This window comes from Bombina bombina, chromosome 4 (genome assembly GCF_027579735.1).
Source record: "Bombina bombina isolate aBomBom1 chromosome 4, aBomBom1.pri, whole genome shotgun sequence".
Classification (NCBI taxonomy): Eukaryota; Metazoa; Chordata; class Amphibia; order Anura; family Bombinatoridae; genus Bombina; species Bombina bombina.
The window spans coordinates 269,299,717-269,327,159 of record NC_069502.1 but is presented as its reverse complement, the minus strand read 5'-3'; the positions used below and the strand labels follow the sequence as shown (position 1 = coordinate 269,327,159).

At 35.3% G+C, this 27,443-nt stretch overlaps 1 protein-coding gene across 1 annotated transcript in view; it reads right to left on the bottom strand.

Annotated features, from left to right (window-relative positions):
* The window catches only part of EPHA4 (EPH receptor A4), a 69,170-nt gene that overhangs the window by 20,834 nt on the left and 20,893 nt on the right, over positions 1 to 27,443 (bottom strand). Inside the window, exons 4-5 of the mRNA XM_053709968.1 lie at positions 15,024 to 15,179; positions 4,304 to 4,639 (exon numbers count right to left, since the gene is read on the bottom strand). Of these exons, the coding sequence (XP_053565943.1) occupies positions 4,304 to 4,639; positions 15,024 to 15,179 (492 nt within the window). The remainder of the gene's footprint in view (positions 1 to 4,303; positions 4,640 to 15,023; positions 15,180 to 27,443) is intronic.

Here is a 27,443-nt window from a genome sequence, read left to right as displayed (position 1 = left end):
AAGGAAATAGCAAACACATTAGTTAAAAACAAAACAAAAACAGAAGCTGAAAGAGCTTCTTTGTTGTAACAACTCAGTAAAATCACAAAGACAGGCTGCAGCAGATACTGAGAAACGCTGTTACGCCTTATCTCACAGGATCAGCAGCTCCCAGAGTATCCGATATCCAGGGCCATCTACCTAGCCTGATGTGTTTGCCTCTTCATAATTTATCTCGAAGGGGCACGGTACTTTCACTGATAAGCCGATGTGTAAGAAATCAGGCACATAAATCTACACAAGAATACGCCTCAACATCCTTATTAGTAACAATACTGTCATTGTTTAGCACTGCTGATTCAATTCTGAACCATTTCTAAATATCTTGTTTAACATGAATCGTTGTTCCCCACAGTCTGAGAGGCTAAGGCTACTTAAAGGGATATTAAACATGTCTTGCTTTTGTGTAATAAAATTGTGCTTGGTCCCTCACTGTCTAGAGAGGCCAAAAAGCAAAATCTGTTTAAATTGTAATTGAAATGAATACTGTTGTATAGGTTTTGTAGTATTGTTAATCCTTACTTTCTAACAAGGACAAAAAAACATTGGCTTATTCAGGACAGGAATACCAGTTTTCCAAAACAATAAAAATAAAATATATATATATATATTGCATTACCCTCTTTTAGATGAAACAAAGAAAACAGATGACTACAATGACATGACAGGTTTTTAAAGCCTGAAGAGTTGACAATTATGTCAGTAAACAGACATTATGGATCCAGTCCATTTATTTTTAGATTTATAGCTGAGAAAGCAGAAATTAGCGCTGCTAATAACAGTCTCCTGCACAAAACCCCAAACAATGTAAAGTTGGTAAACAGCGCAGACAGCTACCCCCTCTGAGGCAAATAACTCCACCCAGATGTTGCCTTTTAAACTTGGCATAACACTCAGTATCCTGGCTCTGTATACACAGTCCAATCACATAAACGTGAATAAGGAAATCACACCGCCAAAACAAGATAAGAGTATTATTATAATGTTCACTGTATATAGTCTTCTGGGTTTAGGTTTACATTAAATAACAATAGCTTAGCCCTTACATTTCCTGCAACAACCAATTGCTGAAAGTTATACCGACAAAAAAACATACAGTTTGATCATTTCATCACAAGAAAAATGTTTAATTATGAATTGAGTGAAACAAAAACAAACATTAAAAAAAACTTTGCAATACATGTATTCAAATTACAAGAAAAGCAGGCAAAATAAATAATATAAGTGTATTATTGCAAAGTTTTGTTTTTTGTTTCCCTGCTTAAAACCATTTATATCTATCCCTAATTTTCCAAAGCAAAGATTGATTAAAAAAAAAAAAAAATAAAGTTTGTCACTGGATTGCAAAACAGCTCAAATTTTACTAAATAGATGAGTTTGAAATGCTTTTATTTATTGTGCAGATCTTTTGCAAAGCAATTATTATTTTGTAATGTATCAATAACATAACTTTAACATTCATTTAAACCGTCAATGTCAAAGAAGATGTCAAGACATTGCTATGCGCCTCTTTTGGATTGCTAAAATGAGGCTTAAAGTGCAGATTAAGACACAATTTGAGTACTGAGCAACGTGTTCATTTAAATGGGACAAAATAAATCTGTGTACTTGGCTTATTTTTACAGACAATTTGCCCTGAGCAGCCAGCAGCTGTTTAAAACTATCTGTCACCTCTCTAAGGAAAAAGACTTGTTCAATTTATTTACACACATTTAGTGCTAATTGGTGTATCCTGTGTCCAGTTAGCTGTGATGTGACTAGGGGAGAGCAAGAGGTGATGCGTTTTGGTAACAGATCCCAAAGCTGTTTTGTTTATGTCTGTTGGCAAAGCTGTGCCTAGTGAGAGCTTTGAAAAAAACAAACTAAAAAGTGTTCAGTGAACATAGTGACCTCCCTCAAGCAGGGCTCAAAACAGAAGGGGCAAACAGGGAAAGTCTTTATTTACAGCCATTATCTGGCTTGCCTCCTTACTTCATGACTGATACGCTGTGATCAAGCTATACAAATAGGGTCACCAATGCACACATACGTTATAGACAAAACTCTCTTTCAAACACAACCCAACATACCTAAAGATCAGCCATTTTCCAAGGCTATTAAAGATATTAGAGTGCAACACCTTGATGACCATATAAAGTGTCTATTATATACATAGAGGATGCGTGTTTGGTCAGATTTAGAAATGTTAAAGGGACAGTTAACTCAAAAAATTTCTCCCCTTTAATTTGTTCCCAATGATCCACTTTACCTGCTGGAGTGTATTAAATTGTTTACAAGTAGCTCCTTTACCCTTATATTGGCATTTGAAATAGTTGATTTAGCCAGTGGTATCCCCACCTATTCTGAAAGTTTGTGGTCGCAGGTACAAGCTATAGATAAGCTGTGTAAACACAGCCAGCAGAAGAAATTATACTCCCAGTGGGATATAGCAGAGATAAGGTAATAAAATGTTGATTTTCCATTGTTCTCTCCAAGTACTGGTGATTGGTTTATGGACAGATATAAGATAAAGAAGCATGTATATGTACACAATGCGATAAAGTATTGAGATCTGATTATACCTATAAGCTCAACCCATTTTATTAGGTTGTGGCTTCAAAACACAAAATAAGAGCTTTAATATACACAAATAAACCTTAAAAAGCTCATTTCATACACTTTTACTCTGCAGTTGGTAAAAAAAGCAATTGTAAACACATTAAGGGAAAAACTATTTTATCCCTTTAACCTCTTAGCTGCTTAAAATGGCAGCAACTCAATGCACTGCAGAACCAATGACTTAAAGGACCACAGCAGTGCAAAAATTACATGCTCTAATTTGTGCAGTTCTCCATGTCTCCCAATCAGCACTTTATCTATGTATTTAACTCCTTTGCAGGGGGTTACACACAGACTTTTATGGTCGTTAACCCTACAATTATATGTTCTAATGAATTAGAGCATATCATTTTTGCACTACAATTGCCCTTTAAACCTTCATGTGCCAAATATTATGAAAAAAACATTATAGTTTAAATGTAAAAATGTTTAGATTTCTTGTTTAAAAGCTGCAAAGGTGTCACAATGCGATGGATATTACTGCTCCTAAACAGGAGAACACCAGTGAACCAATAAGGAGAGGCATATGCATGTAGCTGCCAATCACTAGCCATGTACTGTTCAGAATTTGCTTAATGATAAAATGTTCTAACAAATTAGAACAATTTATAATACGGTTAAATGCCCCTTTAATACAGGAATACAAAATAGTATAATATTTGCACATATTTAGCGTGTATATATAATTAGCTTCTATCATATATTCATCCCTTTCCCAGCCCTGTCATATCCAGGCACAATTCACACTTTGAAGCTGTCATAATACAGGCAAAATAAATGAATCTCCTGATGGGCGAAGGAACTGGCCCTGGACAATAAACAAAATCATGAGCGACACATTTTGCATAGTTAAATCAGTCTTAGCTTTTTTGTCTATGAAAATCATACATGCCAGGAAATGTTCACACGGCACAGGCTGTGTGCCACCTGATGTTCCTGTTCTTACAGAAAGCATTTTCTCATGGTGCCACCACAGACAGGAATCTGTTGACTAAGTGGCTCAGCCATCCCATTAAATGATAGGTTGTAGGAAAATCCTGCACACCTATATATAATGTCATTGTTTATTGCCTCAGAATATATAAGGGAAATTATATTATTTATATAGGCATAGTCTATATTATAAAAAAAAAAAAAAAAAAAAAACACAGCATTGCAAAAGACCAGGATACAAAATAAAAGTTGAGAAGCACTGAAAACTGTTATTATGTTAGCAAAGATTGCATTGTTTTGTAGTCCAGGTGTATACCCTGTGAAAAATCTATTGTATATGTTTATCTTATCTCCTCGATGGTGGCTAGTTAGGGGCAGATATAAACAAGCTCCTGCATTCATAAATCAATCACTATATAGCATGTTCCACAAAATCCTATCTGGGGCAGTGAAAAATCCACACATTTTAGTGTTATATTACAGAAAAAAAATTCAGGCAAAATAATATATGCACTACGCATAATGCAGCATGTTTTGGGAAATTTGAATTTCAGTACGTCTGTATTTTTTCCACTTTGCTTTATAGAATATATATATATATATATATATATATATATATATATATTTATATATATATATATATATATATATATATACACACACATGTCTGACACTTTCCCAAAGTTATATTTTACAGCAGGTTCATAGGGCAACCCAACTGTATATATCTTACCTGCTTGGTTGGTTGTCACGGTGACTGACACAGCCTGGTCCTGACTGGGCGTCTGTCTGGAAACACCATTCACAGCCCAGATTTCAAAGGTGTAGTTGGTATGAGCCTGCAGGTCCGTGATGGAGACCTTAGTTGTTTTCAGACCACTCTGCTGGGGACTATAGTGGACTCCACTTCCGCAAGGCCGACATCTAGTCAGGTCAGGACCACACCTCTTACACACCACATTATACGCAACATCTGGCCTTCCTCCAGTGTTCTGTGGTGAGCTCCATTCCAAATTCACTGAGGTCTCATTGACGTTGGAAATCAGGTTTTGAGGAGCCGATGGTGGACCTGTGTATATGAGATTAACAGTTAAATTAGATAAATTACATATTAAGTAAAGCAAAACTATTTGCTGGCCTTTACGTTACTTTAACAATCTTTGCATTACAGGATAGGCATTAGCACTTGCTCAAAAAACATCAATAATTTTATAAAAAATAATATGACATGGAATGGGGGGGACCGACCCACAAAATGAAATAAACAAAGATTTGGCTGAAAAGGATGAATACACTGCTCTATTAATTTGGTTAACAGCACCAAACATGTTGTTACTAACGCTATATTCAACAGAAGGCAGTAATGAAGAAGGCACCTCTCCAACCGGTGCTATGTCCTCTTTCACGTGGGAAAATGTGCCACAGTGAATCAAGCTCCTCAGAAAGCAAAAAGTCATTAATTGGTATGTGGGACGAGGCCCAGGCAGCGTCTGATCACAGAGGCAGCCAAGCGGAAAACTAGGCACACAGATGCTGGCAGGTCTGAAGAGAGAGATGGGTCAGAGAGACCCCCCCTCATGGCATGAATGGAGATGGTAAAAAATGATGGAGGGGGGGATAAGACAGTTGAGCAGAAGCACATCAAGGAGAAGACAGGCAAATATAAAATCGTATCCTGATGTTATCAGCCAGAGCGAAAGGAAATAGAGGTGACATTCCTGGCAGGTGGGTTTTCAATCCATCTCTACACAGCTGACATCTCTCTCACATATTGGAGAGTTTTGAGCAGCAATATCCAAATCTGAATTAACAACAGTCAGTTTGCTGGAGATGGCTATCTCACTGTACGTGTATTAAGCACCTGTCTGGTTCAGTATCACATTTAATTAGATATGAAAATGCATTCAAATTCAAGATTGCAGACATGTGCTTTTATTGCATACCTTTACCCAGAATCCCTCATGCTCACGGTATATTTTTCTATGAGCTGTTCAGGCAACTAGAACAAGCAATAAACACTGTAGACAAGCACTGAAGGGTTTTATCCTCTTCTACAACGTAGAGGGAATTGTATTAACTATTTATTTATCAAGTAAAAGGTCTGCAGAAGTATATTAAACAGGAAGAGTTTTTATTTTATGCTTTAATCTATCTAAATATTTGCATGTGATGGCTTTGTAATTATTTTAAGTGTAGATTTTGTTACAATTGTGTGAAAAATCTGTGCAAGGTAGTTTTGTTTTAAGTGTCTATAATAATGCATTAAAGGTCTGTACCCTTACATTTTCAAGTCTTTTGAGTTTACTTTACAAGCACTAATCTCACTACGGTCTGAAGTGACCTTGCTTTCACACTGAATAACCTTGGATTCATTGTGATCTTTCAATGAGAAAAAAAGACCTCATTCAATTTTATGCCTCCTTCCAATAAATGCAATGACACTATTGTGTTTGCTATTTATATTTTGTTTACAGACCAATCAGATTTCACGGCCTGTTTTTGCTTAGCAGGGCGATTTTCTCGAGAAGGCTCTAGTGCTGCCCATTAAATTACAGCTTTCTATGCTCGGCTGGGCGAGTTTGTACTAGAGAGAGGGTGTCACAAACTAAGTTTATTAGAAATAGCAACAAAAAAAAGGAAAAAAACAAAACAAAAAAAACAAAAAAAATCAATTGGCTAGAACAGAGTTTTTAATTTTAGCCATTTGAAGAAGTCTGACATTCATCACTAAGAAGCCCTTGGGAAAAAAATAAATAATTACTTATTTAGATGATAAAGCTTAATTAGCACCATGCCAAATAGAACAAAATGCTTAGGATATTAAGATTAGGAAATTATCTGTGAATAACGCTAACAATATGAAATAACGACCTCTGATACAGGATATCATTCGTGTCAAAGTGACATTTAAGTCATGTTTTTACACATGCATAGTATTTAATGGAAATTAACCACTTCATTGCAAAAAAAAAACTACACACAAAAGAAATGTTTTATAGACATTTAAAATATATCTCTTTAGTATGGATATCTTCGTCCAATGCTGTAGCCAATTGAGTACAGATTTAAAGACAATTCTATACTGATCAAGCAATCTCTGTGTAAAATATTATAGGGTTAAGAGTCTGAATCCAGCACAACACAATATCATAAACCCCCTCCCACACACAAAAATTTACATTGAATAATGGAAATCAATATGTGTATGTTGTTTTGCTATAAATAATTCAATATCTGGGGACATATTATTTTAAGTTCAATATCCCTTGTCCAAAGATTCAATATAAAAAAATTAACACATTGCTAGGTACAAAAGGTGCATATAATCACAGCAGATGTGGCTACATATAGGCTAAAGCAGTAGTATTTATAATAAGAGCTGGTACCAAACTTAAGCCACTAGTGTTTTTAAATGGTTCTTCTAGATCGCCCCATCTCCAACACTGTTCCACCTCTCTACAAACAAAACATTCCTATCCTCAGTATGACATACCAATGCATGTTTCTAGGTCAGTGTATATGGTGCTTATACAACTGCTCACTAAAGCGTATTTCCATATAAAAGTATATTATTATTATTTTGATTAACAAATGCGCTAACAATGTGTTCACCAGCCCTGTTAGTGGAAATAAAAACTTCAATGTGGGCACCAGCGGTCTAAGAAACATTATATTTATCATTCTAATATAAGATAAGAGTTGGTTTCCTTTCTCAGGATTTCCTTTTACTATGTAAATTTATTTTTTATGCCTTTATATTTTTAAGCCCCTGCGGGACTAGAACCCCCAGTTCGTTCTGCATCTGCATGTTAACCCGTGTTTTTTGTTTTCATGATGTAGTTAAGGTATCCTGTAAAGCTTAAAGGGACATTCCAGTCAAAATGTAAATGCACATAGATGAATTACATCTTTGAATAGAAACATACTTGCAATATACATGTATTAGCAAAAATGCTTCTAGTAGAGGTTATCACTGTTTTAGTGTAAGCATTTTTCTCTGCAATGCATGTGCATGTAAAGCATAGCTAGATATTCTAGGTGTACCAGCATTTTAAATACTGCAGCTGCTCAGATAGCCAGTAGGGCTTTATCATGTCAGTAATTACCAGATGGTAGAAGCACCTTAGGCTCTGTGAGAAATTGTTTTGTTTAAAATGCTAGTGCACAGTGCATACTTAAATACACTCTTGAAATAACTAATTCATGTATATTGCAAAAATGCTTCTATTCAAATGTGAAATGCACAAGTGTAAATTCCAATTTAGGCTGGAATGTCCCTTTACGTAGATTTATAACAATATGTTTATTTATGTTTTGATACAATTGTTAATAAATAATATTTTAATGGGTATTTCTTTAATAAAATTACTATAGTTTGCTTTCTACAAAATGTGTACTTTGTTAAGATGTGGAACTGAAAAGATTGTGTACTGAGGCAACAGGGGGTAAGCAGTGTCAGATAGTAAAAAAGTCTTTATCTTTTACATCAAACACACAGGAAAATAGCCAGTGACTGATAAAGTAGCTACTGCTCTTACGCTGCCGTGACAGTTGTAATAACAATATCTCTCTCTGTCCCATTCAGATGATAACCCGAGCTGGAATGTCCTAAGTGTAGTAATGAAATGAATGACCCTAAATGGAAGTATTTGGGGCAACGAAACACAGGGGGCTGTGCACTTGATACAGTCATAGTTCCCTCTTATCCACCACTCCAAGCAGCATAAACAAAATGTCAAACATAATCATGTTATTGAGACTGCATTATGTGTATAAATCAGAAATAACTATATTATGCACATAAAAACCTTGCAGTACACGCTTATTATGTATTTTGTAGTTTTTTCATGTAATTTAATTGTGCTTATTGCAGTGTTTCCCCCCCAAAACAAAAATGCTGGAGTGAATTTTGTGCAATGCAGAACCTTGACATTCTTACATACTACACAGTGATTGGCTGATATTTGCAGGAGCTTGTTTACCTCTGTACAAAAATGCTTTTTCACAGGACTGAAAAAAAATGCAGAGTTTACTAATAAAATGACAAGTTAAAGGGACACTGAACCCAAATTTTTTCTTTTGTAATTCAGAAAGAGCATGCAATTTTAAGCAACTTTCTAATTTACTCCTATTATCAATTTTTCTTCGTTCTCTTGCTATCATTATTTGAAAAAGAAGGCATCTAAGCTTTTTTTTGGTTTCAGTACTCTGGACAGCACTTTTTTGTATTGGTGGATGAATTTATCCACCAATCAGCAAGGACAACCCAGTTTGTTCACCAAAAATGGGCCGGCATCTAAACTTACATTTCAAATAAAGATACCAAGAGAATGAAGAAAATTTGATAATAGGAGTAAATTCGAAATTTGCTTAAAATTTCATGCTCAATCTGAATCACAAAATAAAATTTTTGGGTACAGTGTCCCTTTAAAATAATTTTAAAATGTTTATTTAAAATGCAGACACTTTGTGATAATATGAGTAATTTCTGAAGAATACATTTTAAAAAAATTACTTTAATGTCCCTTTAATCTTTGTTAATTATTCTCACAAATCCTAAAATTTCAAAAAACTAAATGGGACTTGACAGATTTTATCTCAAAAGCTAGGAAGCCACAGCTCAAACAGTTGTTCCTCTGACATTTTTGGAGTGTTCTGCATATTTCTATATACAAATTTCTTTACGATTTCCTAAAAATTATGCATCTGGCTCCCATGTTTTTCTTTTTTTAATATAATAATAAATAAAAAAGAAGAAAAATGAAAGAATATAAAATCTATGAATTCGACACTACTGTATGAATATAGTGAATGGGATTTTTTTTTTTAAAGTGTATACAATCCATAAGATCCATAATTTCTTCATGGAATATAGTGAAAAAAAAATAGTCTCCCACAATTTATATAAATTAGTTAAAACCTGAAATAAGGTTAAATGTTAAGATGAAGATGCTTAGAAGTCGTATGAGAAAGTAGTTTGAATGAAATGGTTGTGCATATTTTGCAAGACCTCAGAGCAGAAGCGGTAGGTTTTAATACAGAAAGGAAATTAAGAAAAAATATCTCTGATGTTTGGGGGCACAGCTGAGGTTAAAGGTAAAGAATATATAAGTATGGTAGACTTTTTTATAAAGCTTCGGTAACTTTTTATAAAGCCTTGGTACACTATGCAAGTAAATGAACCTGTGCTATTCTCTAGAGGTTGGAAGACACTAAAGTTTACTTCCAATAATAAGAGTCTTACTTTTTACAAAGAGGATTCCTCTTAACCCAATGACGCTACAACTCCCTTAAGGTCAAGGGGGCTCATGAATGAACAGCTGGTTCTTTCGGCTTAAATTACGCTTTGTTGCTTGTGCCTTGGGAACATTGGGAAAGTAAGACAGATGCCACCGGTACCCTGCCAAGCTAATTAATTATGTCCATCCGCTCAAGTGCTGATGAGATATGCTTAGAGTGACGACGGACAGGGCACTACTGGGGGTGCCTCCTATTAATAACTCCAGAAACCCCCCCAACACAATGCAAGCCATGCCATGTAATTAGGAGGATTGCTAAACTAAAGGGAAGGATCAAAACCACCACCTGAGCAGAGGAATTTATGTATATAGTATAATTATATACTCTCATACCACAAAGAGCAGTTGAAATAATCTGTGTTGACATGTTTTTTTTTATTATTATATGATAGGTGGGGCTGTATTTAATGAGAGTCAAGTAGGTTTCTGAATGTGGCATAAATTGTATTAAAGGGACATGGAAGTGATGCAGACTGCATACAGTTTTATAAAACGTCTGTTATAAAATGTATGCACTTCTCTAGGTACCATTTCCATAAGAGCATACTGAGGTAGGCTGAAGAGTGTGCATGTGTCTTGAGCATTACATGGTAACAGTGTTTGTAAAAATTAGTACTCAGGACAAATGCTTGCAGTGAAGCCTACCACAGTATTCTCTCATGCAAAGGAGCTACAAAAAAAGAAAATGGTATAAATTTGATAAAACAAAGAAGTAAACTGAAAAGCTTCATTGAATCATCATAGTTTTATTTTGTCTTCCTTTTCCCTTTAAAGTGACAAGAAACCCACTTTTTTTTCTTTCATGATTCAAACAATTTAGAACATACAATTATAAACAACTTACCTGTTTACTTCTATAATCTAATTTGCTTCATTCTCTTGGTATCCTTTGTTGCAGGAGCAGCAATGCACTACTGGGAGCTAGCTGAGCACATCAGGTGAGCCAATGACAAGATGAAAAAAAAAGAGGATGCCAAGAGAATGAAGCAAATTATATAGAAGTAATATGGAAAGTTGTTTAAAATGACCTGCTCTATCTTCAGATTAACTAGATTAATGTCCCTTTAAATTGACACTCAAGTCAAAATTAAACATTCATTACTCAGAACATTCAATTTTAAACAACTTTCCAATTTACTTCCATTAAAAAAAGTGCAGTCTTTTTATTTTTACACTTTTTGAGTCACCAGCTCCTACTGAGCATGTGCAAGAATTCACAGACTATACATATATGCATTTGTGATTGGCTGATGGCTGTCACATGGTACAGGGCAAGTGGAAATAGACATAACTTTTAAAATTGTCAGAAAAAAAATCTACTATTCATTTGAAGTTCAGATTAAGTATTATTGCATTGTCTTATTATATTGCATTTGTTGATTATGCAAATCTACTGTATTGACTGGTCCTTTAAGCTTAGCTACCTTTTTAATGAAATAGCTTCACATTAGTTTTCTTTGCAAAATAGTTAAGATATGAAAATTTAAGTGAGATTTAAGAGGGTCTAGCAGAAAAGATGCATCACTGTAAATGTTATTGACCAGTGTAATTAGTGTGTTTACAATCGCCCCCTGATATTTTATTGGTATTTGGTAATTAAAGACCACTGAAATCTTTAGGACTTGAAAACTGCCTGTCCTTAAAGGGTCACCTGTGCAAGACAGAACATGCAAATGTAAATAGCCGTATATTTTACAACTACAACACACAGGTAATCATCTGCCATATACAGGTTAAACCTCCAAACAGATATAGAATGTAACAGCTGGATACTAATATATTTATATATCAATTGGCAGTCAATATACCTTATTTAAAACATCCTGTCTCAGTGTATTATTCAATGTATACTGCAGGGGGAATAGTCTTTATATAATCTCACTGTTTTATTATAGGTCTACACAGCACCCCATAATCAATAGCATTTCTAGCTTGAAAACCTGTTCGTCACCCACAAACTATATAATCATACAACACTATTAAGGAAAAGCAAACACCCCGGCACACAGAGCTGTCCAATGAAACCAGTATTATCCATCTACAGGCAACACAGTGCTTGCTTATATCTTCTCTTCAATTGAGATTACATTCTGTTGCAGCATTCTCGCAATAGGTTATGGCAGCACGCCTAGACAAAACAGTAGGCACTGCAGATTCCTTGGTAATTGCTATTGTATTTGCTTTATAGATGGTGAAAAACACATTTTAGATGAAGGTTAAGAACTGACATAAAAAAAAATACAGGGATGTTATGAAGCAAAGCCCTAACTGATTGTACGGCTGCAACACACTGCACTGCAGACACTTCCAGCAGAGAAGATGTGTATGCTGCTCGAAAAGGCCCCGCTGAGAGATCTTCACCAACCACAACCCAGTGAAGAAACGCTTTGCTTTCATCCTTGACCTTGGGAGTGAGTGAAGGTTGGGCAGGCTTCTGAATCTGCCCTTATATTTCAACAAGCGAGCTCCCGGCGGCAGCGGAGGAATTCACAGGCAGGTTCCACCAGTCATTTCATTAGGGATCATTACGCACATAACTGTCAAGACCCATTAGTGGAAGCGGCCATGATTAACAGGGCTGCAATGGCCATTTGAAAACAATATTCTTTCTAGAGGATGTTACGTTTCGGTGCAGCAAATCTGATTGCTAAAACAAGTGAATAAAAGAAGAGGCTGTGGGTGTTTGCTGTATGCAACCCAAAAATGTACATTTTAGGGGTCATTTTTATATAATAAGGGAAATGTTTATGTCACTAGCAACAGTGAAAAAGTGTGCACCCCCACACCAATGTGATTGAAAGACACAAGTGCAGACAAGGAATTAAAATGAGAGATCGTTTTACTGCAAAAAGTACTTATTTATAATGTGCTGTATGTATTTTCTGTTGTCTTTTAATAAACAATCTATATAAGAAACAGAAATGACTATATATATTTAATATGCTACATAAAGATAAACAATATCAGTTTAGTATTTAATGATTATTCTGAGGTAAAATTAAGAATTTTCAGTTTAGAATTTGATGTTGAAGGTCTAAATTCATGGAAAAAAATATTAACACTGCTGCATTGCTCTTGAGAAACTTTTGCAGGTAAACAAAAGTAAATGTCACAGAATATTAAACAGAGATTTTGGAGGGCAAGCAAAGGGTTAATTAGACCCCTAATCATTTTCATTGCTGAACCAAAATGTGGTTTTAAAGACCAGTGGAGCTTTGGTTAGAAAAGCTGAGATACGGTACGTATGTTTTATTTCTTCATTAGCAGAGCCGTCACACTGAACGACCTCCTAATGGGGAGAAAACACTGCACAAAGAATATGGTTTTCAGCTTGAACATGTTAATGCCATACTAAAATGCTCTAATATATTGTAGAATTTTATTTTATTATTATGAATTTATTGGTAACTATGCGTTAAACACATAGATTAAAGGGACAGTCTAGTCAAAATTAAACTTTCATGATTCAGATAGGACATGCAATTTTAAACAACTTTCCAATTTACCGTACTTTTATAATCAAATTTGCTTTGTTATCTTGGTATGCTTTGCTAAAAGCTAAACCTATGAAACCTCAAATGCTAATTTCTAAGCCCTTGAGTGCCGCCTCTTTCCTCAGAGCATTTAGACAGCACTAGTTTATGTGTGCCAAACAGACATCATTCTGCTCACTTCAGTGGAGTTACTTATGAGTCAGCACTAATTGGCTAAAATGCAAGTCTGTCAAAACAACTGAAATAAGGAGAAGTCTGCAGAGGATTAGATACAAGGTAATCACAGAGGTAAAAAGTATATAAATATAACTGTGTTGGTTATGCAAAATTGGGGAATGTGTTATAAAGGGATTGTCTATCTTTTTAAACAATAAAAATTCTGAAGTAGATTTTCCCTTTGAATCTCATTTCAGAGCTGCAGTGGATAGCCACTCCTGAGCAGAACATTGCCAGTGAGCCAATCAGGGTTGGCATATGCACATAGCCGCTAATTACTGGGCATATCTTGCTCAGGAGTGCTACTAATACTCAAGAATAGCTAAGGGTTTAACCACTTTGCAGGAATTAGACGCATTATTACTTAGGAGAATTTGTGTAATAATAAACTGCTCTTGCATTTTACTATTGGATTAGTATGTCCTTTTAATTTTTTTTTCCAATTAGTAAACTTACAGCTGAAACATATCAGTCAATCTTTTTTTTTCACCTAAACATATTGCATTTTAGAGCGAATATTAACAAACAGAAATGTTGCACTGGTCAAATCATTTAGACTGAGTCATTGGCATATATCACAATATGGCCCTCAGCAAAGGGTGTGGAACCCAATGTTGCCACACAGTCACATGATATGTTATGGCAACAAGTCTTGTCACAAAGTGTGCACAAAACACAACCAGAGCACACTATGAAGATGGGACGGTCATCATTACTGTGGGAACCAGACATCAATGCTTTTGTTATTCTACATCTATCCAGTTCACCCAAAAATACACATAAGTGACAGCTGTGCTGAAGCTACAGTTACATTCAAGGGTGGACAAAAAACCTAATGAACTAGATTTAGTTTTTTTAGGGAACCAACGTTTTATTTAAAAGGAGCCAATGAGAGTAGCCAGCAAAGATACATAATATTTTCAAAAACCTTAGGAACCAGAGTTTTACAATTTTAAAGCTAGGGATCCTGAACTCCTGAACATTTTCCAACCCTAGTTAGTTATTATTTTTAAACTGAGCAATAACATTAAAAGGGATATGAAACCCAAAAACGTTCTTTTGTGATTCAGACAGAGCAGACCATTTTAAAAAAAGTTTCCAATTTACTTTTATTATCAAATTTGCTTTGTTTCCATGATATTCTTTGTTGAAGAGATAGCTAGGTAGGTATCTGGAGCACTTATAAGCAGGAAATATTGCTGCCATCTAGTGTTCTTGCAAATCAATAATATAGTTGCAAAACTGTTGCCATAAAGTGTTCCAGACAGGTGAAAACTACTGAGATTACATCCCCGATTTTCAACAAAAGATACCAAGAAAACAAAGTAAAATCGAGCATAGAAGTAAATAAGAGAGTTGTATAAAATTGTGTGCTTTATTTACATTGCAAAAAATAAAAGAACAGGTGTCTGTACCATGAGAAAGTACACATAGTGAGACTTACGAGTGCATGGCATGGAAGCAGGGTCACTGTCCGCTCGAAAATAGCCACGGTCACAGCTGCAAGAGGTTGAGCCCTCCCGGAGTGCGTAGCTGTGCAGGGGACACTTGGAGCAGACTGCATCTGTTGAGTGGGATTTGTAGAATCCAGTTTTGCAGGCTGAGGAAGAAAGATAAAAGTGTGTGTTAAAAAGGCTCTATAAATCAAGGAGAACCTGCAGGACACAGAGAAATCACTATTTTAAAATGAGCAGATGAGCCATATCTAGAAAAACAAAGATCTATCAAACTCCTAAAGACCACTGCTCCATAACTTGTTCACCTGCTCTGAGGCGGCGGACAGAAATCAACCCGATCGAATACGATCGGCTTGATAGACACTCCCTGCAATTGGCCAATTGGGCGCGACTATGCAGGGGGCGGCATTGCACCAGCAGTTCACAAGAACTGCTGGTGCAATGATAAATGCCGACAGCGTATGCTGTCGGCATTTATCAATGTGCTGCGGACATGATTACGCTACTTCGTATCATGTCCGCTCGCACATTGATAAATATACCCCTTAATATTCATGGTATATAAAGAATATTCATCATATGCAAACTGTCATATGAGAGATCACTAAATCTAATACCTAGGGATAATCTATTCTTCTACACTAATATTGTAATTGCATTCAAAATCAAATCCTTCAAATATTTATTAGGTTTTTAGGATTATCTATGTGCAGTACAGCAACACACCCTTTGTAAAGTGGCCAGATAAGACCATATATAAAAAAGCTCCTACACTGATCAGCCTGTAGCATTTAGTAGGGTCACATCATTTGTAGCCTGTAAGCCTCTTCAGGCAGTGAACAAATGTACTATTTTAAAATCTTGGCAAAATAAATAACAAATGTGCACTGCACTAATTATAACTAGCTTTATGGATGTTTTAATTTTGGGTATTATGTCCCTTTAAGAGTGGGCAGTGAATATTGTAGAAGTTTACTCCATGATCAGGTGCCTTTTAAACTGTATCATCCCTGCTAGAAGAGGCCATACCTTACTGAGCCTGGGAGCTGATGACTTGTTGCAAGGTGTTTGATTAACTCTGCTCACAAATAGCCTCAAGGGACACATTGATAAGAATCAGAAACCACAACTTGGCAGACAGATAGGCTGGGGTCGGACCCTTATCCCCACATCACACACAGCCTCAACCTACTGTGAATTGAACACAAACCCATTGGAAGCTGCCTGTCACTCAGTCATCACGGATAAACAAAGGCAGCTTGTATACAGCCAGCGACTGTTTGTGAGAAGGCCTCACTGTTTATCCCCTGGACATGACAATATTTTAAATACGGCTGAATGAACACAGCCAGTCTATGTGCGTTGGAAATATTTACTGCAGCATTACTTGTTCAGAAGGCATAGAATTCTCTGCATGAAATAAATACGCTGCACAGCAGAGTGATGCTGAGTACTTTTCTAAACCATAAAAGATCTTAAAATACCAAAAACATTACACCATGTACAAATTAAAGATACACACTCGCCTAAAAATAAAAAAGGAAGGCAATAATTCCACATTACATGGGTAATACATAAAATTAACATATTTAATTATATGTAAATGTTCATGTCCTTTTTCATTTTGCACTTTCATGTCCCTTTAAGACACAAGAATTCACATATTGCACAGCGATGGGCAGCAGATGTTAAATATATATGAATATGAACAATTGTACATATATATGTATGTGTTTATATGTGTATATACACATATTAACACATAAATATATATGTATAGAAGCATATACAAATATATATTTTTACAGGGAACACACAGTTCCCATAGACCGCAATGTAAAGGCACTTTTTAGTGCCTTTTTTTCCCACACACCCACCACTGTCCCTTTAATGCTATTGAATTAATATTCTAGGCCATAGAAGTTTATAGTTATTTTTTTAGTCTAATAACAAATAGTGCTCTCGGGCCATAACAGTAAATAATGGCTACAGCACAAGGAAAATAGTGCAAAACAGCAGAACAGTTTGCTTCCAAAGCATAAAGTTTTTTAAATGCGTAAGGGATAATACTGCACAAGGGAGTTATGGCACTAATTTACTGTGTGTGTGTGATATCTGCTTTATTGTGTGCTGTTAATACATTCTTTCACCAAATCCCCATTCTTTGGCCTCAAATTAAAGTCTTTGGTGCATGCTTAATGCTGCCCTCTGTTTTGTCTCTTTCCTTTTCTGTTGAGGATTTGCTGGGTAAAATTGGGAGGGGGATGAGAGAAGGGAAGGGTTATTGCTAGAGCTTTAGGACCATCCTCTTTGTCTCAAGCTTAGTTCACATGTTCAATACAAGCTCCAAATTCAATATCTTTTGGTTTGTCTTTGATGAAGTTCTCCCCAGCACCCTCTTTTTTTATCACCTAACAAAAGCATTGTCCCCATCCAGATGACAAAGCAGCATGACCGGGGGGTTACATTTTAGGAAAGAATTTGGTAAGAAATAAGCAGATTTAATACAATGGTAGACTCTAAACATACTAATATCCATTATTACACCAATATTGCCTTGGTCTGAACCAATGCATTTACATAATTATCCTTTAGTTCAGTAGACTTACTAAAAATCGCTTAAAACTCAAATTACAATCATGCCTAGCTTAAAAAAAATTTACAAAATTAGTAAAAACGTATGTTGCTAGCCCTTGCTCTTGCACACATTTTTGTTGAAGGTAATATAACCTAAGAGTGGCCATCTTATCTAAAGTGTGGTAACATGACTGAAGTTGTGCTAATTCCAGTTTTAGAATATAAAATCCCTTTTTAAAGTTTAACCAGATTGCAGATACCAGGTAAGCTTAGTATAATGCTCAGTGTTTTGCTTTAAGATTTGAAATATAATTTGCTAAAATAACTTATTATTTCTCATGTGGAATAATCTATTCACTGATCATCCAAGATGGATGCACCTTAGACTGTTTTGTCTTTAATTATGACAAACCAAAAGTGTGCAACATGTTGATGACGGATTATGTCAATATTTTGCAGTATGTGTAATAATTACTAATTCTACTAATTCCAGTCAAACTATATGCAGATAAAATATTATCTATTGTCTAAAACCCCACAATGCTTTACAAATAAATTGGCCTAGTCAGTGTAATTAAATGCACTTTCCACATGTAAAAAAAACAAAAAACAAGAGACTTGTGACCCCCCCCCCCCACACACACACACACACACACTCTCACTCACTCATACACGACTTGAAAAGCTCAGTATGGTGGGAATGTGGTTAAGGGCGGCCTGTTTGCAAAAATATCAGCACAAGTCGTCTGGGTGCACAAGCTTCAAGTTAATTAATTGGTTAACCACTGAGTGACAACTGTTAATCCTGTTATCTAAAGCCTTTTTGTACTGTATGCCCCATCCCCGGGCCTGCTCCAACACTACACTAGACCTCCATTTTAAGTAGTTTCCTGTGCCTTTAAAACTACTATTGCTAAGAGAGGACATGTTTTAGACAAAAAGTATAACTCACACAATCAGTTGGCATGCTGCAGGAAATTCAGAAACAAATCAGTATTAAACATGATTGTTAGTTTAGTAATTGTAAGGGTCAGTTTCTCTATCAGTACTGTACACTTTCTTTCTGAACTGCTAGATGAGAGGGGTTACAATATTGTATATTGCATACATAGGTTACAAACAGGTCAGAATTCACATAACAACCTGTTCATGAGATGCAATCGTGATAGCTGTGTTGATAGAACAGTCCTGGCACATCAATGTTTCCATCACTAAATCGTTTCTACAGGTTCTGGATCACAGAGTTTACCGTCTACAGACTGAGTTGACACAACTTAAAGGGACAGTGTACTGTAAATCTCCTTAATGTGTTTACAATTGCTTGTTATACTAGCTACAGTTTAAAATGTATTGAAAATCACACCTTTAGGTATACTTTTATATATGAAATAACTGTTAATGCTAATTGAAAACACAACCCAATTAAGTGGGTTGAGCTAGCGGGTAAAGCAGACTTCATTATCTTTTCTGCCTAATAATTTATACAAGTGCTTATCTTCTTTTTTACTTAGAGAGAACAATGGACAATGTACAGACACAAAATGGGAGCTTTATTTTATCTAAATCTTCTTGTTTATATGTTCTTTTTGAGTAAATAGAACTTTTGTTCAGAATTGTTCAGTATAGGTGGGAAAACAGACAAAATCAGCTATTTCAAATGAGAAAATAAAGGTGAACAAGTTATTTGTAAACAATACACTTCAGTAGGTAAAATTGATCATTAAGAACACATTAAAGGGGAGAAAATGTTAGTGTACACTGTCCCTTTAACCTATATTAGACTTCAAAGGTTTCAAACAGAAATATCATCGTCAAGTTTAAAGGAAATGGATTGTAGAATAATATCGAGGTTTAGAGAAAAGAAAACCACAAGCAAGGAATATCCTAAATAACCTGCTTTGATTAAAAACAAAATGCACTTTGTGTTATAGCCCCATATTTTTTTATTCTTAACCAAAGCCTTCCCAGTTGTAGTCTTCTGGATGTATTAACTCCTTAATACCTGGCCATCCAAAAGGTTGTGCACGGCCCATACCACTGAACAGAAAAACAGACCTAATTTGTTGCTGAAAAAGCCATTCCACATTAAGTTATTAAAGGGACATTAAACACTAAATACATTTATTTATATACTGAGGTTATTCCCTGTCTCCCCCTAGTCATTGGTGCCGCTATGTTGAAAACTATATTTCACTACATCCCAGTGCTGACCTGTTTGCAAATGTGAAGCAACTCTCCTTCAAGTGCCTGCAGTGTAACCTATGGTCCATAATAGCAGCACCCATGATTAGAGTGTTTTGTATAAAATGTATTTAGTTTACCTTTAAACATGTGCATTTTTTAAAGGAACAGTTCACCCCCAAAAAATTCTCCCATTTAAATTGTTCCCAATGACCCATTTTACCTGCTGGAGTGTATTAAATTGTTTACAAGAAGCTCCTTAACCCCTATTTTGACATTTGAAATAGCTGATTTAGCTTGTGATATCCCAACCTATACAGAAAGTTTTGATACTGGAGTCTCAGCTATTGAATAGCCTAAGTAAACACAGCCAGCAGAAGAAATTAAACTCACAGTGGGGTGCAGGATAGTTAATAAAATGATAATTTTCCATTGTTCTCGCTATGTATTGAGCTTTGGTTTTCCAGACAAATATAAGATAAGGAAGCAAGTGTGTGTACACAAAGTGATAACATAATGAGATATGATATTACCTGAGGCTCAACCCATTGTAGTGAAAATGCAATTTCTCATACATTTTATACTCAGCAGCTGGTATAACAAGTCATTGAAAATAAGTTAATATAAAAATAATTTTACAGTGTACTGTCCCTTTAAGTTTGTGAGCCAATCACATCATTAATTACTACAAATATGCTTGTGCACCCTTGGTCTAGAAACATACACATGCACTGTGAGATTGTCTCCTCAATATTCCTATATCTAAAAATTAATTTGTCACCTATTCATACTAAGATATGTTGTATGGGTGTAACATTTTCCCACAGTAAATTAAATACTTGTCTTACACTTTAAACAATTTTGCTTCTGAAAAGTTCTCAAGATTTTTTTTGTTATTGGAGCAACTATACATATGTCTGTTTTATTCCAATTTGTATGCTATTTTTCAGATTTATACGCTTCTTTTTGGATTCATTGTAGAGACGCTCATTAATTCCATTCTTTTATCCTTTTTGTCCTGCCATTTTGGCTTAGTAACTAAGATATATATTAACCTTTCTTCGGCCACCCAATGTTGGGTTCGAACAAAATGGGTGGTCTCTTATATAAAACCAAGTGATCCAGTTGACTTTTTTTTAGGGTTTGTGACTTCTACTGACATTTTTATTGTGTCTACGAAATAGCTGTTGTATTTGTGCTCTTGGCTTCTTATACTCTGAATTGTAACCTCAGTTTCACCTTTTTTTCTTCTCTCATTGTAAGGTGTAAACAGAGTTTGTTAGAACCAAATTCAGTGATATTGAAACTTAAAAACGTCTTGGCAAACAAGGAAATTTTGCTAGCAAGGATACAATGCAAAGATTATAGTGGCAAGAATTACAGGTATATTATAGATTGATATTAAAGCGACAGTCAAGTCCAAAAATAGCTTTCACGATTCAAATAGGGCATGTAATTTTAAACAACTTTCAAATTCACTTTTATCACCAATTTTGCTTTGTTCTCTTGGTATTCTTAGTTGAAAGCTAAACCTAGGAGGTTCATATGCTAATTTCTTAGACCTTGAAGGCCACCTCTAATCTGAATGCATTTTTACAGTTTTTAACCACTAGAGGGCATTAGTTCATGTTCTTCATCTAAGATAACATTGAGCTCACGCACGTGAAGTTACCTAGGAGTGAGCACTGATTGGCTAAAATACAAGTGGCTGATTGGCTGAAATAAGGGTGCAGTTTGCAGAGGCATATATACAAGGTAAATACAGAGGTAAAACGTGTATTATAACTATGTTGGTTATGCAAAACTGGGGAATGGGTAATAAAGGAATTATATATCTATTTAAAAAACAAAAATTTTGGAATTGACTATCCCTTTAAAGGGTATTAAACACTGATTGTTACTTTAGTAACTCATTTAAAGCTGTACCTAACAGACCGAAGAAGATGAGCTACAAACCTAGGTAACATGAGGCATATTTTATATTTGTATACTAAATATGTACACTTATTTTTTCTGTATTTAAAGGGACATGAAACCCAATTTTTTTCTTTTATGGTTCAGATAGAGCATGTGATTTTAAACAACTTTCTAATTTACTTCTATTATCAAATTAATTTTGTTCTCTTTGTATACTTTGTTAAAACAGGATACCTAGGTAGTTTCAGAAGCAGCTGATTGATGGCTGCACATATATGCCCCATGTTATTGGATTACCAAAATGTGTTTAGCTAGCTCCCAGTAGTTCATTGCTGCTTCTTCAAAAAATGATACCAAGAGAATAAAGCAAATTAGATAATAGAAGTAATTTGGAAAGTTGTTTAAATTGTATTCTCTATCTGAATCATTAAAGAAAAATGTTGGGTTTCATGTCCCTTTAAACAATTAACAAATTAGAAAAAGACACTTGCCTATTTTTCTCATACTAATCTTTGCTTTGACTGCATCATTATATCAACCATTTGTTTAGGGTTCAATGTCCTTTTAAGAAGTGGTACAGTGCATACTAATGAAGAGAACACTGGATTAGATTCACTAAAATCCAATCAGATGCAGCGGATTACTGACCGGGGTAACTAACAACGCCTGCTTTTAAGCAATTTGTTTCACGAGAAAAGAGGGTCGGATTGAACAAGAGAGCTCTAGAACAATTTTAAGTTTCACCTGCTAGGTGTGTTTGCGAGTGGACAGGTTTCCTGCCTGGGAACTTGTCTGCCCATACTTTATTAAAAATACCACTAAATCATAACATTTACTTCTGCAATATTTACAACAACAACTCAAAACATACATCTGCATATCTGTTTAATCTTGGATATGAATACATTATAATAATCTACCATTTATTTAGTGCTTTATGTCCCTTAAAAAATGAGAACAATTTGACCAAGTAATAAACGTTTTGTCCAATTATGCCTCTTCAAAAAAATTTAAATTGCAAGGGATTTAAGAAAAATATTTGAAATGTGTCACTAGTTACAGAGATAATTTAGCTGATTTAAAGCTCTGTGGAAATTAAGTGTTTTCCAGGCAGTGAACTCTTTTGAAAATGATAATAAATAAAGTTCGACCCTCGCATACCTAATTATTTTTTTCAATCAAACTGCTGCTATATAACACATTGCCATCAATAATGACCCATCCTTGAGAAGCTCAGACAGTTCTAAAAAGGGGGTGTTTCCTAATGAGCAGCTATATCTGTGATGACCTTTGGGATAGAGTTCATCCGAGAGCATTTATTGGGGCTGATTCATTTTTTACTCAGATTAAAAATATGCAAATGACTTTGCAAACAGAATAGTTCATTTTTATGAGGCAACTCTGCCAATATGACATGATTTCTCTGTATAATTTTCACAAATTGTTATAAAATTTAGCAGAGAATGCCACACATTTTCAGGAACCAGGAAAGGATTTTATTTATAGATATATGTGTAAAATTCTAATAATATATTAGTCAAGAGTAAAATTGCTTTTCAAACCATTGAAATAAGTAATATTTGCAAGCACCTAACCAAGTGTTGATAGATAGATAGATAGATAGATAGATAGATAGATAGATAGATAGATATAGATATGGATATGCAAATCTATATTTAGGCTTATTATTTAAGCTTAGAAAACTGGTGACTGCATAATTACATATAGATAAAAATATTGATTATACAATTAACTAGTAATGATGCACTATGAGATTGGATGACCATTACAATTCATTTATTTTTTATCACATAGTGTGTGTTGAACGTTATGAATTATACGTTTGTGTCTTTTTACTGCAGCATTCCCAGAGCTGGTGTAAGGCACCCTGCCAGCTAACACACAGGTGAATTCTAGAGTCCTTGCAAGCTCGTGTCTTATGCAGTGAGGGATAGGAGATGGAATCTCTCCATTCACAGAGTTATTAATGAGCCCTGTGTCCTCCTCCTTGTCGGATGCTTTATACATCAACCTCAGTCAGGCAGATAATGAAAGCACAGTTTCTCAGGCATGTTACAAGGGCCAGGCTGCCACCAGCAGCATTTAATGTTGCAATCCATTTTGAGTTTAAAACCAGTCACAGTGTGAGAGGGTGCATCATATTTGACACACACTGAAAACACGATGAGTACCTACACTTTGTTTGCATTACAGGGACAGATTCTCCCAAAATGCTCTCCCCTTTAAATTGTTTCCAATGATCCATTTTATCTGCTGGAGTGTATTAAATTGTTTACAAAAAGGTAATTTACCCTTATTTTAGCATTTGAAATAGCTGATTTAGCCTGCGGTATCCCCACCTATACTTAAAGTTTCTATACTGAAGTCTAGGCTATTGATAAGCCTAAATAAACACAGCCAGCAGAAGAAATTACACTACCAGTGGGGTGCAGGATACAATTTTAATTTTATAGTTAACTGTCCCTTTAAAGGGATATTCCAGCCAAAATTGGAAACCACATGGGTGCATTTTGGCAATGAACAGAAGCAATTTTGTAATATACATGCATTAGCAAAAATGTGTCTAATAAAAGCTATTGCTGTTTCAAAAGTGTATTTAAGTATGCACTGTGCACCAGCATTTTGAATACAGCACTTGCACGGTGAGCCTAAGGTGCTTGCACCATCTGGAATTGACTAAATTTGTTAATTGCTGACATAGTACAAGCCCCACTGATTAACTGAGCAGCTGTAGTATTTAAAATGTGGGTGTATTGACAATATCTAGCTATGCTTCACATGCACGTGCAGAGAAAAATATTAAAGGGACAGTTCACTCAAAAACTTTCTCCCCTTTAAATTATTCCCAATGATCCTTTTTACCTGCTAGAGTGTATTAAATTGGTTGCAAGTAGCTCCTTTACTCATATTTCAGCATTTGAAATAGCTGATTTAGCTTGTGGTTTCCCAACCTATACTGAAAGTTTTGATACTGGCGTATATGCTATTGACAAGCCTAAGTAAACACAGCCAGCAGAAGAGATTACACCCTCAGTGGGGGGCATAATAGTTAAGTAATAAAATGATAATTTTCCATTGTTCTCTCTATGTATTGAGCTTTGGTGTTCCAGACAAATATAAGATAAGGAAGCAAGTCTGTGTACATGAAAGTGATAACATAATGAGATCTGATATTACCTGAAGCTCAACCCATTGTAATAGGCTGTGGTTTCAAAGCATAAAACCAGCTACTTCAGATACACAAATAAACCCGAAAATGCAATTTCTCAAATATTTTATACTCTGCAGTTGGTATAACAAGTCATTTAAAATACATTTATGGAAAAACAATTTTACAGTGTACTGTCCCTTTAACACTAAAAGTGATAACTGACTAGTAGCATTTTTGCATGTATATTGCAAATATGTTTCTATTCAAAGATGTAATACATTTATGTGCATTTAAATTTTGACTGGAATGTCCCTTTAATGCTATCTTTCCTCAATCTCCTCAGCCTCTTATCTCTTAAAGGAAAAAAAAAGGTCAGAGACCTTTTATATTCAAAATAACAGACTAAACCTGTAGTGTTTATTTTACCTCTTTTGGTATTGCCAATTATGCTGCAGGATTAAAGTTCTGCAGGATCAACTCTAGTTACTATGGGGGCCGTTGTGGGGTTAAACACATAGGTAAAGGCAAGCAATAATCTTTGTGTTAGAGCATTGTATTATTGCATTATTTTCTCATCGAAGCTTTATGTCTCTTAAAACATTCTAAGAGCAATTACATCTTTAACAGAGAGCTGTCCAACGTAAAATGACTACGCGTTTCTCCATTGCTGGTCCTCCACCTCACCATCTCATACTACTTAGCTACCTCTCCCCATTTGCATACCACAAAGTCTTACTCAAACATTAATCCACTGCCTGTGTGAATATTATTTATATATTTCTCTACCTGTGTGTATGTAACTGTGTTATTCCTAAGAATATATTTGCTGCTTGGCAAACTTCATCTATTGAATAAAAAAACACAGAGAACTGACTTAATTTTTAACTTTTTAAAGCTCTTTTTAAAATACAACTATTTATTTTTCATACTAAAAACCAAAACTCTCTGTACTCAAGATTTCAAAACTTGACTTTATACAAAGCCTTGGGGGCTGAATTATCAAACTTCGAATGGAGCTTGATACCCCTGTTTCCGCGCAAGCCTTCAGGCTCGCCGGAAACAGCAGTTATGAAGCAGTGGCTCTCAGGCGGCGGACATCAATCCACCCGATCCTATACGATCGGGCTGATTGACATCCCCTGCTAGCGTCCGATTGGCCGGGAATCTGCAGGGGGCGGCATTGCACAAGCAGTTCACCAGAACTGCTTGTGCAATGATTAATGCCAACAGCGTATGCTGTCGGCATTCATCAATGTCTGTCGAATCCGCTTAGTCATATTCCCATGTAGCACTCTCCTAGCATTTCCTCTGACTTAGCATTTAATCTGATGTCACTATTGTCACATTATCTCCTACTTTTTGGTGCTAACCTGTATGGCAGGCCGTGCACATCCGACACACCTTTGTAATTGTCATACGAAGCTGACTGTCACGTTTGTCAAGTAAAAAGCTCTTAGCACCTTCTGCAATGATTTCTACCCAGCAACAAGAAGTGTAGTGATGAAGACAGATCAAAGGGAGGAAACTGTTAACCCTTTTTATGACATAGCAAAGGATATAAAACAAGGTGTAGTGCAATGAGTTACTGGTTCTTCAAGTTCGACAAGTAAAAGATTTTTTTTTTAGAACATATGCTGTGAGTATTTAAGAAGTCATAAATCATTTTACACATAAAACTATTCAAACAAAAAAAGAAACTATGATTCTGCAAATATTTTGCATAATAGTGTGTGTGTGTGTGTGTTTACCCAAGAAGCACACTTCTATCATATACAACAGACGCACACTCCTTCCCTATTCTTCTTGAACCATCGTGTCAAAATAGAAGGTGAGAACTGTTAAAGGGACATGAAACCCATTTATTTTCTTTCATGACTTAGAGAGTGTCATTTTAAATAATGTTTCAATTTATTTTTATTACCTAATTAATAAATATTGTTTGTTTAAAAGGAAACCTAGGTAGGCTCAGAAGCTGTTGTTTGGTGGCTGCACATATATGCCTTATGTTATTGGCTCACCCATATGCATCACTGTTCCTTCAACAAAGGTTACCAAGAGAAGTGAGCAAATTAGATAATAGAAGCAAATTGGAAAGTTGTTTAAAATGTGTATGTTCTGTCTGACTCATGAAATATTTTTTTATTTTTCATGTCCCTTTAAAAACACTTCAAGGGACAAATATGGCCCCTGGGGAGCAAGATGCCTTGCAGTGAAACCCGAAAGCACTAGTAGCTGACCAGTAGCTTTTTACCCTGATTGGTAAATTATAGCAATATTTTAAATACAAACACATATACACACATTCAAACATACACACATATTCAAACATGCACAGATTCATATACACACACATGCACATATTCATACAAACATTCATACACACATATTCATACATGCACACACATATTCATACACACACATATTCATACAAACATTCATACACATATACACACGTATTCATACAAACATTCATATACACACATATTCATACAAATATCCATACACACACATATTCATACAAACATTCATACACACACATATTAATACAAACATTTATATA